The sequence below is a fragment of the Trichomycterus rosablanca genome, chromosome 10 (assembly GCF_030014385.1).
Source record: "Trichomycterus rosablanca isolate fTriRos1 chromosome 10, fTriRos1.hap1, whole genome shotgun sequence".
Taxonomy (NCBI): domain Eukaryota; kingdom Metazoa; phylum Chordata; class Actinopteri; order Siluriformes; family Trichomycteridae; genus Trichomycterus; species Trichomycterus rosablanca.
This window is the reverse complement of record NC_085997.1, coordinates 15,157,576-15,177,132: the sequence shown is the minus strand read 5'-3', so window position 1 is coordinate 15,177,132 and position 19,557 is coordinate 15,157,576. Positions and strand designations below refer to the sequence as shown.

General features: G+C 39.1%; 1 protein-coding gene across 2 annotated transcripts in view; it reads right to left on the bottom strand.

The window, feature by feature from the left end:
• Positions 1–4,978: 4,978 nt before the first annotated feature.
• ppm1bb (protein phosphatase, Mg2+/Mn2+ dependent, 1Bb) overlaps positions 4,979–19,557 on the bottom strand; it is a 42,791-nt gene continuing 28,212 nt past the window's right edge. Inside the window, exons 2-6 of one of the 2 annotated variants that reach the window (XM_063002860.1) lie at positions 17,841–18,685; positions 15,787–15,904; positions 14,033–14,144; positions 11,259–11,313; positions 4,979–7,203 (exon numbers count right to left, since the gene is read on the bottom strand). In XM_063002860.1, the coding sequence (XP_062858930.1) occupies positions 7,174–7,203; positions 11,259–11,313; positions 14,033–14,144; positions 15,787–15,904; positions 17,841–18,671 (1,146 nt within the window). In that variant the 5' untranslated portion in view covers positions 18,672–18,685 and the 3' untranslated portion in view covers positions 4,979–7,173. Of the gene's footprint in view, positions 7,204–9,020; positions 10,718–11,258; positions 11,314–14,032; positions 14,145–15,786; positions 15,905–17,840; positions 18,686–19,557 lie in introns of those variants that run through there. The other variant, XM_063002859.1, reaches the window with a different exon arrangement.

Sequence of the window (19,557 nt, the reverse complement as noted above, 5' to 3'; positions counted from 1 at the left end):
ATGTGGACACCCTTTGCAATTATTTAGTTCAGCCACACCCATTACTAACAGGTGTATTAAGTCAATTATATGCTTCTAACTTTGTGACAACAGGTTGGGAAAACCCTGTTCCTGTGTGACTGTGCACCAAGCAAGGCCCATAACGACATAGTTTGACAAGTAACCAGTAGAGATAATCCAGTGGCCTGCAGAGAGCACTGACTCCACCCAGCACATTTCACATGAAATGTTATGCAATTAGAACCCAGGTCTTCTTTTTCAGTATCAGTGCTGGACCTTATAAATTCTTAATTTTAAATATTGACTAAATCTGGGCTAATTCATATTCCAAAATTGTGTGGCTGGATGGATAGATCAAACAAAAGAAAGATGGCCGAACGTTTTTTCTTTACAACAAAACCTCGAGTAAAATGTAGCCTTGAAACCTACATTGTTTAAACTGTACCAAGGATGGGGAACAAAATGTTTGGTGTTCGATAGCAGCTTTCTGATGACAAAATTACACATACATTTACTTATGAAGCGAGTAAAAAGTAAATTTTTTTCTGAAAAACTGTAACAGAAGCAAAACATACAAAACAGTATAAAAAATACTTCAATACTTTCTACATTTAAGCTAAAATAATCATAGATTCTGCTCTATCGTCTTAGCTTTGTTGTGTTTAACTTTTTGTTTATGGTAGTCTTGTCCCTACAAAACACTCAACTTCAAGTTCGTTGATCATTAGTAACTGCATTATGTGTAGGGTCACGATGGGTCCAGTGCCCATCCTGTAAACAGTGGATGGGCACTGTGTCCCAAATTGTAAGGCATTACACATGATTTCATTCATTCCTACTTGGAAAGTATTTGGAGTAGCAACCTTCCTCCTCATAGACAACAGGAAACAGGTTTTCCAGGGAAGTTTTACTCAGGTAGTTACCAGAGGAGATAATTAAACCTGGATTCCTGAAGCTGTGTGGCTTCAATATCAACATCACTTCATTCCAGGTTGTCATTATGGTTGTGGTTGGGAATTCGTTAATTCATTAGGAATTTATTAATATATTTAGTTATTTAACGTTGTGCTTATACCACGGTTACATTCACAACATTTCATGTCAATCATCCTTGTCATTGGCTGTTTTTATGTTGCTCTTTTAATGCACTCTATTATACCAATTTCTTTCAAGAAATTAAGGGTTGTTTTCATATCGTCTTTGGTATTGTTACAGAATGTCGTTCCTGTGAGTATTTAGTACATTTAGTCAGTAGGTGTTTAATGGAAAGAGGTATTCTGCAGTTATCAGACAGTGTGGGATATTTCCCCCTTACAAGATATGAATGTGTTAGACGTGTGTGTCCAATGCAGCATCTGGTATAGACCACCTGATAAAATCGTTTCTCTGGTTAGGGTTTTAGTTGGTGGAAAATGTCAGGTTTAAAGTTTATTTTTACTTTGTGTGTTCTATTTGACACACGTTTTTAATGTAGAGAGACATAAGTGGTTTGGTGTCTAATGGGGGAAGTTGGACTTATGTAATGACATACTTTTAACATTTATCAACGGAATTTACCTACAGCTATGCTGTTATAGGTGAGTTACAAGAAAATGGATGTTCTTTTTTCAGCAAAAAAAAGTCAGATTGTCGTCTTTGGATATAGCCAAATAGCTACACAGTGGATAGAGATGCAGGGTTTTTTTTTTAAACACAGGCTAAATGATCTTGTATTTGTTTTAAGTAAACAATTAGTTCAGTAGAACATCTGCAGTCCAGTGGTAAACTGTTTGCTTATCTATTAAAGGCTTGTTCAAGAGATTGCTTGAGGGCAGAATACACAAACTGTCACACGAGCTTGAGTACTCAGTTTAAGCCCCAAACACAAGTAGTTTAAACAATGCTGAGCAAGGAAAATCTGCTCAGCTTTAAAAAAACAAGGTCATCTGATTTTAAGACAGGTAAAACAAGCCACTTTTGTCAGTTATTAATACATGTACATGCATGTAATGTATAATACTACTACTTGTCAAAGACACAAACATGAAACATGCATCACTGCAAAGATACCCCACACAATTACCCATGATGTTCATCTAAATCTCCACCAACTATCCTGTTCATTTACCCTCTTTCTTTTCAAACTATTGTCCAGCGTTCACCCAATCTGCTTAGTTCATCCTCACAATCTACAAACCTGAGGATATCTGCAATCTAGTCAAGTCCCACCCATGGCTTCAGCCTGAAGAGTGAGGATTACTTTAATCCACACATTTGCCATCCTGATCCAAAGAAAACAAAACAGACCTGCGAGGAAAGGATAGGGGTTTTAGGTTGGACCATTAGCAGGATTTGGACTGTTGGGGTGGGGGATCTGTAATGAGGAGCAGAAGTGAAAAGCTTAGCTTAAAGATAGGATGTGTTGGCTTACTAAGGTGGTAGATCGCAGCACACGCTGTTATCCAAATTCTTCACACATAGACTGACACTAGGAGGAGATGTAATGACTAATCTTCCTAATGACCGAGAAAAACATCTTACCAGAAATTTTAGCACAACTTTTAAAAACTGTTAAAATTTGACTTGTGTTATATTTAATGCCCAGTGCATACTAATCTGTTTTTCATTTTTACATCTTAAACCTAAGTAAAAAATGTGAATATGCAATTTCCAAATTTCATCTAAGTAGCCAGTCAAAAAAATTTGCATGGTGTCAAATTTATACACATTGCCATGATGTTTATTTAGGATGCAGCCAATTTAGAATGCAAACTAGAGTTTTTATTTTTATTTCATTTTTAATTATGGTAATTATGATTTCCTGGCGACAAAACTCATGGGGTCAGAGGTTTTGTGATGCATATGAAGACAAGAGAAACATCATTATTAATAAATGTGATTATTTAGTGCCTAGGAACACATTTGTTCAATAATATGTGATGTCAGTGCACTATCAGTCACAAATCAAGTATGCAGACCAGCATGAGCAACTGTAGTAACTCCAGTAACTCCCCCCCCCAAAAAAGGGAAAAAAAATTATAATAATAATAATGAGACCAAGAAAACTGAAGAAAAACAATATTTACAATACTAATAATAATAAGTAAAGAAAAAGTAGTAAGTATGTATGCGGAACACAACTCAAATAATTACTTATTATTGACTTCAGGTGTTTTAGCCACACTAACTTACAAAAATTTATAAATTATGCAGAATCAATTTCTCCAACATTTTTCTGATCCTGCAAAGCTCTGCAGCCAGGTTTTCTAAAAAAAAAAAAAAACATTTTAGTGCCTGACCTCAAAAAAGCATTTGTTTTTTTGACTGAACGAGGACAAATTCCCACAGACACAGTCAACAATGTTGTGGAAAGCCTGCCCAGAGTAGTGGTGGGGGCAACTCCACATTTCCATCCATGGTTTTGAAATGAGATGGCCAACAAGCTTATGGATGGGAGACCAAATCCTATTGGAGATATAAAGTGGCTTATGTTTAGTACTTGGTTGCTGCATGTTTTAATAGGCCTCTTACTAAAAAGTGTCTTTTATGAATCGTTTAATATTGTTTTATGTTGGCTTACAATGAATTATAATATTAAAAAGCCAAAACATACCATATCTAATTAATAAATAAAAATAAATAATTAAAAATCTGCTTGGAAGTCTGAAACATGGTTGGTCCAGTTCTACAGCATTAGGGTAAAATACAATGGTAATTCCCAGTTTTAATGAAAATATGACCTATCACTGTAAAGATTAATGTGACTCTAAAGAATGAACAGAATGACCTATTAAAGAGGATTAACCATTTCCAATCATTTGAGACTTAAACTGATCTTGTTTAAGTGTTTCTTTTGCAACAAAACCTAAAAGTATTTGCTAAAAATGCAGTAAGCCTTCTCAAACACAGCACTAAACAGCTGGGCTTCCCATGCTCACCTGCTGCTGGGGGAATTCAAGTACCAACACATTTCAGTGAGGTAAGCACGCCCTCTTGTGTCTTAATATGAACACAAATTTTACTACAACGCAAGCAATTGAGAATTAAGAGCCTTGCTTATGCCTAGTTCACACTACACGATTTTTGCCCTGATTTTCGCTCGGCGATTGATTTTCCGGGTCGGGAGCAACTCAGCGTTTGCTCGGCGATCAAAACTCGGCTCTCAGTCGCTAAGTGTGAACTATCCAACAACTCGACCCGACCGGCTCGCCGACCGCTCCGCGACTGGATTGAGTTTTCTAGCACGCCAGATATCTGATCTCAGACGGGCAACTGGGAATGAGTGACATGTCGAACAGCCAATGAGAACGCAGGATACAGCGTGAGGGGAAATGCAGGGGAGGACAGGGGCTTAATTAATATAGTTTATATCAGGATACACCGACACACACACGTTTTACAGTATTTCTGATTTGATCGTCCTCTACAAAACATAATACCCACGCTGCATTGCAAAACTTACTACAAAACAAGCCATATAGTACTGCTCGTGTTGCCAAATCCACTCAGATTCATTTATTTTTCCTCCTTGATATTACGCTGCACATCAGCGCACAAACCCTTTGATCTCTCGCTACTTGTTGACGTTCATTTTTTTGGACGTGGTGTCATTAAACTTCTCGTCACTTCTCACGTGTGTTTTTGTAAAAAAAAAAAAAAAGAAAGAAAGAAAGAAAGGGAGACCAGAGAAGCTCGTCTGCGATTCCAGTTGGTGATGGATCGTGTAGTGTGAAACCCCCTATCGCCGATCAGTCGTGTAGTGTGAAATATACACCGACTGAAAGACTCCCGAGTGCAGGAGATTCAGTCGTGTAGTGTGAACTGTACAGCGACCTGACGACTTAGTCGTGTAGTGTGAACTTGGCATTAAGGGCCCAACAGTAACAACTAGACAGTGCTGGGGTTTCCAATCAGCAGTACCAGCAGAGCTACCACTACTACCATATGTTATTAACAGCATTTTTTGTATATGAAATAAAAAGGCTTTTACAAAGAAATGTCAGTATTAGCAGTATCCTTAAGCAATTCTTTATTGATAACAGATCATGTTCATTGAATCCTACTAAAACACATCATACTGGGGACTAAAATTACATGGATGTTAGCAGAGCGGGTCAGAGAGGCAGAGTGAGTTCAAAAGAGTGCGAGAGACTCTTTTACAATCTCAAAAATTTGATTACAATCTCCGTTCCCCAACTCCCATCAACTCCGCTCGATCTGACAAAACACATCCCACAAAGCCAAACCTGAATGAATAAATAAAATCTGTCACAATTAATCAATCAATCTAGTCATCAGTAATTGTAGATATGCAAAAATCTAGTGCGTGTCCCCAGGCACCATTTATATAATATATCATAATAATTCAATGTATTTATTAAATTTACTTCCTTTCCAGCATATGGCTACAATGTTTGTACCAGTGAATAATTATAACTGCAAAAATATATATATACATAGACATTCGCAATTTGAATGATACATTTTAAAGCTACACACCAGATCAGGTGAGGTCCATGAATAATAAAGACAGAGAAAAGAAAACATTTTTCAAAAGGCCTCCACTTGTGTATCTGCGTAGTTTCAGAACACTTAACCCACAATGTGGTGAATGTTGATAAATTAATTTAAATCAATAAGACGTGTTTATTAATACATTTTGAGAAGGAAAAAGCATGCACATAAATGTGTGCATTTACTTTTGGGTGTAAACAAGGGGTACATTCATTCATTCACACAAGTGCCCTGCAGGCAGAATTTAATGCAATCGCTCTGAACAGGCACAGTTCAACCTGAAAAACAAATATGATTGTAAATAACTGTTATGCCAATTATGAAATAAGGATGAGGGTTGAAAGGACACAAGACAAAAATCGAGAGGGAGAGAGAGGGGGGGAAAAAATACCAGTACCTCCGGCACCAAGGGAGATTAGTGTGTGCTCCCTAAATATGCTCTCAGAAACATATGTACATGCAGTTTTGCTTTAAAAATACCTAGCCTTTTAAATTATTTTCTTTAAATTCATGCTTTATTCCTGTAATCAAATCAAACTGTGAACAACATCTATACCATATAAATGTGATTTTAAAAGCTTCAAGAAAAAAAGCTTTACCACAAGAAAAATTTAAAATGCAAGTTAAAACATTAGTGTAGAAATTTGTTTAGAGAAAAATCTACAGATGGAGAAGCCACAATGAGGAGCGCAAGCGTAAAGAAAAAATGTGGGAGAAGAAAAAGGAAAATTTGATAAAAGACCTGAAGATAAAAGTAGAGGTTCTGAATCCAGTTCTTCTACAGCCCGATTTTTCTCAATCTTCGGATATACGAGAATCACACAAATGTGGAAAAAGAAGGAAATGTCAATTTGGACAAGCGTCCCTCAGAACTGGACTGGAAAGCTCTGCTTTATCGTGACTGCCTCCAAAACTGAAAGGTGCACAAGGCAGTCGCAGCCTTAAAATCAAACCCCCGCGTATTTACACCCCCTACATACAGTAGTTCTGTTTTACCTCAAGTTGTCTCTTGTTCTAACGTGTGCTACTACTATTTTATACAGCAAGCACCAAAAACTGGCATCTGACAAAGCAAAATAACTAAATGCAAGAGGATACAACGAAACTTAAACCGCAGGATGAAAAATTAAGAGGATGTCGATGCAGAATTAGAGTAGCTGGCATTTGGTGGCAGGACGAGCTGAATAATGTGAACACTGAGTAATGCCTACTGTTCATGTCTCTGAAAAGTTACACATGCGGATAGTGAAGAGGACAGCTTGGTATGACCCAGGTGAGGTGGTGCAGGCAATGCGCCCCATGCTAGAGCACACTGCAGTGTCAGGAGAGGTCCAAACACCTCCCAGCTGGCTGGTGTTTTCATCTTTCCATCAGGAAAGTCCTCCCCCAAAAGTCCTTGAAGTCCTCAGTCTTGTAATCACCATTAACTTAAAGGGGGAGAGGGGAGAAGAAAACCACAGAACCAAAAAAAAAAAAGGGAAATTATCTATACTGCAGTCCTAAAAATCTTGCAATTTCTTGCTGATTCCTCATCTTCCAATAATTGTATGAAGCATCTGTGTTTTCTTTCCAGAAACATTTCCTATGAATCTTTTGGAATCAAAACCAAAACGTGTAAGAACTTTCTTGTGTGAACTGAGGACATTCTCATGTGCAGATTGTAGTCGTGGGTGTTTCTGGCTACCATGGGTCGTCCAGGTCACCGCCGTTCTGCGACAGGGAGAAAATAAGACAAGAGAAATGAGCAATCAAGAAGTAAATATTGAGGAGAAAGAACTGCCTAGCAGAAACCAAGAAGGCAGCAGGATGGACAAAGGATGTGGAAAGGAAATTAAAATCATTCCACATATGCAAAATGGATGTTATGCAACTTAACCAGGGGGTAGTAGGGTACATTTCAAAGCACTCTGACCTTTCTGGTTGTACAAGACTTGAACCTGGTCAAAAAGCACTTAATAATATCATACTAACAACATAATGCTAAGGTATAGTTTCAATACCAAAAGATACCTTAGAGAATTTGTAAGCAGCTGCTACAAGGAGGTCTTGGAAACAGAGTGGGCAGAGAAACAGACTTGATTTATCATGAACAAACAACATTGTCATTTTCATGCTCTTCGAACAAGCAAAAGAGCCCTTTACTGCACTTACCTGGGACGATCATATTATACAATTGTATGAATTAGTCATACATGTAATGTAAATTTAATTCAGAAATTCTGCTGTTCAATGCCAGATATCTAAATGGTCTAGGTTCTTGTGTTATTAGTTGTACCTACTTACAGACACACATAAAACAACTCTGGGGCTAAAAACCAGAAGCATCAAAACCACTCATAAAATTTGTCTATGTTAAAATAAAAATAAAAAACGCTGCCTTACATAAAAATCCTGTGAAGACCTAAATTGATTTTAACATTTAAACACATTAAACTTACACATACAACTTGGCAGTGGTGAGGTTTGCACCAGCAATGTTCTGATCAACAGTCTAGCACTTTTATCATTGAGCTACCAGTTTAACTGTGCACTACATACATAGGTGCTTTACAGCTCACAGTAGGTAACTCATACTTATGTTAAGGAACCATTTTTAAACACTAAATCTTAAGAGATTGAAATCTCAGTGGTGGTAGGTTAGCACAGGAGACTGCTGCACCACCCGAGCACTGCATTTTTATAATTTAATTAGCATGTTTAATAAGTCTTCATTTAGAACAATAAACTAGTCATGTTGTTTATGTTCACATTACTGTACTACTGTTACTTTCACTCTTTTACACTGTTATTTTATTTTTTTTAAAAATACAATGTTTATATACTGATGGGATGCTATGGGCAAGTCAGTTATTAGTTAAACGAGGCAGAATTTGCATCTGTAGTAAAATTATGAAAATGATCAACTCGATACATAAAAAAATGTTGAATGCTGTTGTTGCTAAAATGTTGTAACTGTTCTGTTATAACGCATTGTCGTTAATCTCCTACTGTTCCCGGTTCATAAATTTTATTTATTATATGTATGATAGATATGTATGTATAGGGGGTATACACTATACGGTCAAAAATATGTAAACACCTGACCATGAGCTATTTGGACATCCCATTTTAAAACTGTGGAGTTCGCACCCTGTTTGTGGCTATAAAAGCCTCTATTTGGTACCAATCAATAATTTGTACCCATCAAGTCAAAACAACATTTTAAGGTTGGGCACTGATGAGAAATTAGTCTCTAATTCATCCCAGTAGTGATCAGTGGGGTTGAGGTCAGATCTTTGTGCAGGCCACTGAAGTTTCTCCACACCAAACTCATCAAAACAGTCTTGCTAAAACAGTGTGTATGGCTTTAACATCAGAATTTACCAAGTAGCTCATTACTTTTGGTCATATAGTGTATGTATAGGGTTAAGTATCATCCGATTTGTTTTAGGCATCCACAGGAGGCCTTGGAACATATCTGCTATGGATAAAGGGAGGAGCATTGTAACAACAAACAAGAGCAAAGAAAGCAGATGAATTGTCGTCAAGATTTATTTAAAAAAAAAGTTGATTGAACACACCCTTTAGAACAAACATCGAAAGCCTTGCTAGAACTTTAACCCAAACCAAAAAATAACTGTTGATTACTGAATAGTGAGAAACAAAATAACTATGAATAAGAGCAAAATAACATCAAGCCATTGAAGCACACATGCAGGTATGATCACTTTCAAAATAAATACAGTGTGGATTATAGAATTGATACATTGCACAATTAGGTCGGCTATTATATTAACAAATTATACCATTTGAATCCCTGAACATAGAAAGAAAAACAATTCTTGACAAGCATCAGTACTTTTGGGCATGCCAGTTAAACTGTGTGGACAAGATTACAGACTATCCAGCTCACATAGCGACAGATAAGCCTTTCTGTGCAAACTGTGCAAAATACAGATATGTTTGCAATAGTAACAGCATGTTACTAAACCTGAGAATTGTGATATGTTGAGCTTGCCATCTTTAGGCAAATGAACATGAAATCAATGAAAATGATTATTGACAATGTACAGGAACACAGGGCCATGGATTTGAACTGGATTGTCAAAGTGTCACTGAATGTACAATTGTGAACTTTTAGTGGTAACTCCCTGGCAAGTCCTTCATCCTCCCAAACACCCAACAGACAAGGGCAAATGCGAGACTTCAGTCATACACATGTAGGCTTAGGAGACAGAAAAACGTGTGCTTAATACTTTAATCATTGATACACTGTTCAACACCACACCCTTAACGTCCATTTTTGGCTTTTACACACATACACACATGAAACATCAGATCTGTTGTCACAATTGTGTCAAATGTGATTTGTAGCACTCATAAACACTCACTGAAACCAATCAAAGGCAACCCAAAATGCAGCACATGCAATGCATGGCCAGCTGCTTGTACTGGCGTGCACAAGCTCAAAGTCATTGACGTCCTTGGCAAGCTCCAGTCTGTCACTTATTTTAGCCTAATCAGGGGGACTGAAGGGGGGCAAGAAGGGAATCAGAGAGAAGCACCACTTCAATTCAAATATATTCCTACTTATAGCTGAATACAGATTTCACAGGGTCATAATTTTAAGTGCAGCACATCAGAAAAATGTTGACTGTACACAGTCCTGGAATATACCAAGGATATCATTATTATTTACAGTTACTGGGCAGGTTTCTAGTCATAATGAAATGTTTTATTATTTTATCCTTCAGTTGACTTTTTTACGGTTCAACTAAGAAGGCATACTGTATTTCAATCATTACTAACACAAACACCAGTTAACAAACCAAGAACCTGCACAGGAACTGAGTAGTGTTCTAAAGGGAAGCCATGCCATAAGATGCAAAAAGCTGTGTAGTGCTCTTGAGCCAGGGAAGTAGGAGGACAGTTAGGGTTTTTGTGATGAAAGAATTGGTTCTCAGAATCATGCGATAGGAGGATTGGAAAGCTCGTCAAGTGCTGCAGGCATGGCTGCCTCCTCTGCTGCCTCTTCAGAATTTAGGGACTCTGTAGCTGTGGAGGATGGCTGTGAAGCAGGCTGCTCCTGAGGGCTGGACAGCCTATAGGCGGAGAGGGCTTGTTCCAGCACATGCCGATACTCGCCCCGATGGCTAAGGCGGAACTGACGTAGTGCCTCCAGCAGGTGGGCAGTAGCGCTGCTCTTTTCATCCTCGCCTGCAGCAGCTGCACCTCCTTGGTCATCCTGGTGCAAGACGCCAGCGTCAGTGGACAGAGCAGGTTAAAAGATCAGGCCTGATTAAACAGGCCACCTGCCCAAGATAGTACACTATATGCTTACCCTGGCTCGCATAAAGACCAACTTAAAATAGGGTGCAGCATCAAAGTTAGGGCAGTTCTAACTCTGAGAAGCTCACAGCTGCAGAATGTGTGCAAGTGTAGGCGCGAGAAAACAGGTACTGAACATGACATGTGCAAGTCTCTTGCTCAACCAGAGGAAACAAGAAGCCCAAACTTTCAGGCAATGCAAATTTACTGGCATTCAATTTAACCAAGTATCTGTCTAAAACCTCACAGAGATGGAATGCACAAACACAGAACATATACGAGCAACACAGAGACCAGGCTTAGAATATAACATGTATTTTCAGGGAGATTTTTTTTTTCCTCCTCCTTCTTCTTTAAATATTTAAGCAAGACATAATGCATTTCAAGTTTATTAGTATGTGCTCTAATGACTGAACCTAAACTTAGTATTTAAAGATAAAAAATAAAGGAAAACTTACATCTTCTTCTCTGTGCGGATTAAGCCTGTTGTAAACAGCATCGATTACACTGCGTCTGAAAGACAAGAAACACTTCCAAATTTTAAAACACTTCAACCTAAATTCTCAAACTTAGATAAGCATTTCTGTCACCATAGACTATGGCAATGCTCTGATGTGTTTTCATAGCTTTTAAAACTAAACACACATTTTAACAGAATAATCAGTTTCATTAACCAGAAACAGCAAGTGGTGCAGCAAAAAAATCGGATTCAAAAGGTATTTAGATTTATTGATGATGCTTTTAAACGTATGTTTGCAGTATCCACATTCCATACAATAGATATACACATGGTTTTCATTTGACGTGTTTAACTAAACCATCCTTACTATGAACCAAATACAAGTAAATCTATTTCATTCGTTTTTTAAACATCTGTAGGAAGAAAGGTGGCCTAGTTACCACACTAAAGGTCACTTGTGGTGATGTCTCTCTACACACAATTGCAAGAAATGTAGGGACCTCCCCATCTACAGTCCATAAAATTATTAAAATATTTATTTCGAGAAATTTTTTGTTCATGAGGGCTAGGCCAATAACCAAAACTGTGATTATCGACCCATTAGAGGACATGGCATTAATACTGTAATAACTAGAAATAAACATAACCACAAGGGTTATTCGATAAAAACCCTGGCCCCACCTACAGATACAAGACTTCAGTATGCAAAGCAAAAGCCATATACAGTGTATCACAAAAGTGAGTACACCCCTCACATTTCTGCAAATATTTTATTATATCTTTTCATGGGACAACACTATAGAAATGAAACTTGGATATAACTTAGAGTAGTCAGTGTACAACTTGTATAGCAGTGTAGATTTACTGTCTTCTGAAAATAACTCAACACACAGCCATTAATGTCTAAATGGCTGGCAACATAAGTGAGTACACCCCACAGTGAACATGTCCAAATTGTGCCCAAAGTGTCAATATTTTGTGTGACCACCATTATTATCCAGCACTGCCTTAACCCTCCTGGGCATGGAATTCACCAGAGCTGCACAGGTTGCTACTGGAATCCTCTTCCACTCCTCCATGATGACATCACGGAGCTGGTGGATGTTAGACACCTTGAACTCCTCCACCTTCCACTTGAGGATGTGCCACAGGTGCTCAATTGGGTTTAGTCCATCACCTTTACCTTCAGCTTCCTCAGCAAGGCAGTTGTCATCTTGGAGGTTGTGTTTGGGGTCGTTATCCTGTTGGAAAACTGCCATGAGGCCCAGTTTTCGAAGGGAGGGGATCATGCTCTGTTTCAAAATGTCACAGTACATGTTGGAATTCATGTTTCCCTCAATGAACCGCAGCTCCCCAGTGCCAGCAACACTCATGCAGCCCAAGACCATGATGCTACCACCACCATGCTTGACTGTAGGCAAGATACAGTTGTCTTGGTACTTCTCACCAGGGTGCCGCCACACATGCTGGACACCATCTGAGCCAAACAAGTTTATCTTGGTCTCGTCAGACCACAGGGCATTCCAGTAATCCATGTTCTTGGACTGCTTGTGTTCAGCAAACTGTTTGCGGGCTTTCTTGTGCGTCAGCTTCCTTCTGGGATGACGACCATGCAGACCGAGTTGATGCAGTGTGCGGCGTATGGTCTGAGCACTGACAGGCTGACCTCCCACGTCTTCAACCTCTGCAGCAATGCTGGCAGCACTCATGTGTCTATTTTTTAAAGCCAACCTCTGGATATGACGCCGAACACGTGGACTCAACTTCTTTGGTCGACCCTGGCGAAGCCTGTTCCGAGTGGAACCTGTCCTGGAAAACCGCTGTATGACCTTGGCCACCATGCTGTAGCTCAGTGTCAGGGTGTTAGCAATCTACTTATAGCCCAGGCCATCTTTGTGGAGAGCAACAATTCTATTTCTCACATCCTCAGAGAGTTCTTTGCCATGAGGTGCCATGTTGAATATCCAGTGGCCAGTATGAGAGAATTGTACCCAAAACACCAAATTTAACAGCCCTGCTCCCCATTTACACCTGGGACCTTGACACATGACACCAGGGAGGGACAACGACACATTTGGGCACAATTTGGACATGTTCACTGTGGGGTGTACTCACTTATGTTGCCAGCTATTTAGACATTAATGGCTGTGTGTTGAGTTATTTTCAGAAGACAGTAAATCTACACTGCTATACAAGCTGTACACTGACTACTCTAAGTTATATCCAAGTTTCATGTCTATAGTGTTGTCCCATGAAAAGATATAATGAAATATTTGCAGAAATGTGAGGGGTGTACTCACTTTTGTGATACACTGTATATCAGCAACATCCAAAAACACAACAGACTTGCAGAGCTAAAGACCATCTGAGATGGTCAAATTCAATCCTCAAAAAGTAATGGAAGTAATTACGGCCATCCCATTATTACCAATGCTAAGTTCAAAAGCCAGCATTTGCTAAGGTAGGAAGGGTGTGTTATTGTCAATAACATGGTTAACTTGCACATTAAGCAACATATTCTGCCAGCTAGATAGCGTCTTCTTTTTTTAGGGACGGTCCTGCTTATTTCATCAAAACAATGCCAAACCACTCTCTGTTTAATTTACAACAGTGTGAGAGTGCAGAAAGAGTGCAGGTGCTAGAGTGACCTATCTGCAGTCTAGACCCATCTCCTCACTTTAAAAACTACAAAAATTTGTGCCACTTTAAAAACTACACACACATTTGTTTAGCTGAAAAAAGAAATGTCAAACACTTAAGAAGTGTTCCTACTTGCTAGCAAGACCACCTCCTGGTGGTACGTTTGGTATGTTCTCAGCAGACAGGTTCCGCATGACAAAGCCCAGATCTGGAACACCTTCCTCGCCTGATTTCAGCATGATCTCTAAAACATGAAACGGGCAACATTACAGGACATTACACAGACAAGCAATGACAGTCATTTTAATAGATCGTTTAATACACTCTAAATGTAAACAAAGCCAGATCTAAGCTTAAACTATATCTGCAGATACAGCACTAGGAAAACATTTGTTTAATGTGGCGCATTATAAAGCACTGCTAAACGCCAGTGGTGTCTGGACATCGTCTAAGCACTGGTGCACACTGATGGCAGAATCATAAACCTCCTCATGCAAGAGACCCCTGGTTTGACTCAAAAGTCGCGTGACTTTGCCAAAAAATACACTGAGAAAAGGAAGCGAAGAGAAAGAAAGAAGAGGCTAACTGAAAAGCAGAATCTAAACTTAACTGACATAAACCAGAGCACCAGTGGCAGCTGGATCATGAAATGTTTAAAATACAAATTCATAAAGAGGTGAGATAAAAGCCAACACAATTGTATAACATTTCCGTTTCACTTTCCACTGAACCAAGCTAAACAGAACTGAATGACAATTAGTAAACATTTTTAAAGTAAGGTTTTATAAAGATCCAAGGAAACCGCATCAAAATGTTTAGTGTGGGTTAGTTTACCTAGAACGGTATCAACTCATAATAGCATGCATACACAATGCATACGCTAATTAAACGTTATGATTATAGTCATTTTATTTGATTAACTGCTTTATCCTGGTCAGGTTCATTGCAGGTCTGGTTTTACCAGTTAACACTGGGCACAAGGCAGAAAAGCCCTGAAACGGACAGCAATCCACTGTAGGGCATCGGCCAATACATAGCCAATCATGTCTGATAGACAATCATATTTGTGTGGACTTCCGGCTGGCTGATGGCATCATAAGAATTAACATGAACTAGCTGCCTCTTAGGGGACTTAACAGCCTCTAAAGGGAAAGAGAAGGCTTCCTCCAGGACTGTGAAGTGTATATTGAAGTGTGGAAATTTGTGCCCATTCAGTAAAAAGAGCACTTGTAATTTCAGGCATCCATCCTGCAGGAAAACAGCTCGCTCACTGTTCCAATTCATCCTCTTTATAGTTAATTGGAGTTGCTCCACACCATACTCATCACAGAAAACTCAGTTTTGTGCACATAACACAGTCATGTTGTAATAGAAAAGGGCCTTCCCTAAACTGCTGCCACAAAGATGCCAGCAAATGACTGACTTTATATGCCTGGCAGAGGGCTGTCCACATACTTGGCATTAACATGTAAAAATAAGTAAGTTATTCCAGGACTGTTTGTGGAGTCAATCTTATAATGGCTGAAACTTGGTCTCAACTGTATGTACACCCTTGGGTACTACTTAATGTAGATGCACAACTTGGCATGGTGTAGCGAGAAGCCATTGATTGACTTTTAGATCAGAAACCTGCTGCTGTGTGTGTGTGAGTGAGAGAGAGAGAGAGAGAGAGAGAGAGAGAGAGAGAGAGAGAGAGAGAGAGAGGGAGAGAGAGAAATTAATGGAGGAATTAATGGAATTTTTTCCCCATGCTAAGAATACCTCTATACTCTATGCTAACACAATATTAGAAAGTGCTGAGCATTTGATGATCACAGTATTATTGTATTACAGGTTACTGGCAAAATGAGGCAAAAACATGCAGAACAACACAAAAATATACATACCCTCAACTCTAGACTCCAGATATTTGTCGAGCTCTGCCTCTTTTCTTGTTGCCTCCTCTGATACCTTGGGCGCATTTGGTAAACACACCAGCACCACGCTCATGTTGTCACGGCTGCCCTGGATTTAAAAAGAAGGCGTAAAAAACAGATATAAGCTTTGTAAATCAGAAATTAGTGCTGCTGCTTATGATGTAAAATGATGCAAAACATAAGGGAGAAAAACAATCAGTACTGAACATTTATTCACATGCAGATTTGCATGTATAGTGGTTTAAAACAAGAAAGTTTTCGCAATAGTCGTTATTTGGAGATGTGAGAAGATAAAAAAGAGAAGTTAAATCTTTGAGCTATGAAGCCCCAACAAATGATTCCGGGATTAGTAAAGACAAAATTGCTATCTAAAATGCTACCCTGGTCTCTCTGTATTACAGTTTACTATGTATGTATATAATACATGCCGTATTCAAGAAAGAATTGAATCATAATCGGGGTGCTCGAACGGCACAGTGGTTTATTCCACCACCACTAAGACACAGGTATTAATGGGCTGGGTGTCTACATTATGACATTATGAGTGACATTATGAGTATGAAGAAGTGTGGTCTAATGCCTGCCGTGGATTGACGCCCTGTACAGGGTATTCCTGCTTTGTGCCTAGTGTTGCCTGATGGACCAGACAAAAAATAAATGAAAAATGAAATGAAAAAATTAAATCATAATCTGCCGTTGCTTATACTGTTATAAAAGCAATGTCAAACTTGAGGGTGCGCTCTAATACTTTAGACATACAAAGCAATCAGAGTGCTAATAATATTAAATATAACAGAACTCCCTCTTGTGCTACATTAATTAAGCAAAGTATTCATAGAAACTAGAATTAATCATATTTACTATCAAAACCATTTTTGAGGGGAAAAATGCAGACACAAGCCCATAAAGTCATGGTTTCTTATTCCTGACTGCTCTTAACTGTCATTCCCATTTTGCTAATAGTGGTAGCAATAAACACTCTACAAGCCTTGCTTAATTAATCTGAGAAAAAAAACCTGTTTATTGCATATTATTAATACATTTATAGTAAAGAACAGGACAAGACTGCTACAAGTTTACCTTAACTTAGATTTCCAAACATAATGCCAAGGTTTCTGTCCATAATGTCCCATGGATATCATTTAAACACATCAATGTACTGGTTAGTTCACCGGTAGTTCGAAAGATTGCTGGGAGAGTTAAACTTAGTTTATTTACTACAGTATTCTTCAAATAATTTACTGAATGAACAAAAAGACTAGCCTTTTTAAAGGGAGCTGAAAAATCTGAGGAAGCTGAAAAAGATTGATCAATTAGTGATTCACAAGGCCAATCAGGCGTCTACACAGGCACGGTTTGGTTATGTCTGAGGGGGAAGAATGGCCGAACAGCCTAACCACTGGGAGGTGCACTGTAAACTCTCGGTGCTGGTCCCAAGCTCGGATAAAAATAAGGGTTGTGTCAGGAAAGGCATTAGTTGTAAAATCTGTGCCAAACTGGGTATGCAGAGCGACCAAAAGAAAGAGGAAAAACTAAAAATAATAAGGAATTATAATAATTAGTAAAGGATTCACAAAATGTAACTCCACACCATTTTGGTTAAAGGAAAACAACACTGTCAGGACTTGACAACATATTATACATCTAAAGAAACATATAAAAAAGGGAGAAAAATCATATATTCTGTGTAAATTCCATCATCTTGTGATGGATAAAGCTCTTATATCTCATTTAGGATACAAAAGGTGGCACAAATGTGTAAGTTTAACGTTTTTACTCAAAAAAACTTGTATTACTGCCTACTTTTTCCAGACAAATACTTTGGTGCGTGAACAAGTCTTTTAAACTAGCCGTAGATTAGCAATGTCTGACTTCTCGTCTGCTTTTGAGACCCAGCATCCCAGAATTCCTGCTAGTCTCTAAAGGCTTTTTAGTGTCACTGACATTGCACCATCTTACCAGCTTAACAAATCAAAATACAAACAGCAGTGCAGCCACTGAATTCCATGGAGCTCCACTCTTACCTTGTGTAGACATGTGTCCACCACTGAATTGCAGACTTTCTCAAGGTCGTCGCACACTTGAAGACGGGAACGCACAAAATCGCATAGCTCCTCATTGCTCATGACGTCCCAGATGCCATCGCAAGCCAATACCACAAACTCATCCTCCTCTGGAGCACGAGGAATCTCAAACACCTCTGGCTCAGGTGACACCAACTGCTCTGTGGGTCCCTTTCCATCCACACACTTGTAGTCGTAGTCTCCAAGAGCTCGTGACACCGCTAGAGAGCCATTTACACGCTGGATCATGACAGATCCGCCGGCATTCTGAATACGCTCCTTCTCGCGTGGGTTGCAGGGCTTGTGATCCTGAGTGGAGAAGCGCACCTGGCCGGCACGACTTAACACAGCCCGCGAGTCGCCACAGTTGATGAAGTAAAGGTGCTCGGGTGAGAGGAGTACACCAACAGCTGTGGAGCCACTGCGGTCTAGGCCATTGCGCAACTCTGAGAAGTTCCGCATGTACTCGTCAATCTTAAGGAAGCCTGAACGAATGCCGCTCTTCACTCCCTCTACAGAGTCGGGACCAGGCCGAAAGTCCTCACTGCTGCTAATGATGTGTTCTAACAGATGTTTCGAACAGTAGTTGGCCACGCGTGAACCAGCATGCCCATCATACACAGCGAAAAAGGACCAGTCATCCAAGCCGTGAGGAAGGCCTACCACTGCAGTGTGAGCATCCTCCATTTCTACCCGCCAGCCCTGCATGCTGCTGAGACCAAAGCGCAGGCCGTTGCCTGCTCCATGGACATTGTGCTTTTCCGTTTTCGGCTTGTCCAAAAATGCCCCCATGGCTCAGGATAAGTCTGTCAAGAAAAGAAGCGAGACAGATTTCAGAAACTGAATTTAATAATAAGAAATTTAAAATAGCTAAAGGTTAAATACTAAAAATGGTTGCAGCATTTAAAACAAAAATGAAATTTATTTATTATTTTTTTTTTTTTATGATTTGCAAAATACATAATTGTATTTTTTAAAGCTCAACCAGAAGATCTGAAGTTACTCGCTTCTTGCAAAAATTAATTCATATGCTGCTTTCTAATCTGCAGGTCTCACAAGAACTTTTTAGCTTGAGGCTACTTTTGTTTTTTTAAAAGTCTTACAAATGGTACGAGTTTTTGATAACAAGAACAAATCTAAAATTTAATGTAATTTATTTATTTAAATTTCATTTACTTATTTTTACTACAAAACGACAAAGCCAGCATGTACCTAAACAGAGAGATTTAGGTATGTAAAACATGTACTGTACACATACAATATATGTACTATACACTGATCAGCCATAACCGCTCATCTATTGCTGCTGTTTGAGTTGGTCATCTTCTAGACCTTCATCAGTGGTAACAGGACGCTGCCCACGGGGCACTGTTGGCTGGATATTTTTGGTTGGTGGACTATTCTCAGTCCAGCAGTGACAGTGACGTGTTTAAAAACTCCAGCAGCGCTGCTCATACCACTCATACCAGCACAACACACACTAACACACAACCACTGTGTCGGTGTCACTGCAGTGCTGAGAATGATCCACCACCCAAATAATACCTGCTCTGTAGTGGTCCTGACCATAGAAGAACAGGGTGAAAGCAGGTTAAAAAGGTATGTAGAGAAACAGATGAACTACAATCAATAATTGTAGCGCTTCAAAGTGCTTCTTTATGGTAAGTGGAGCTGATAA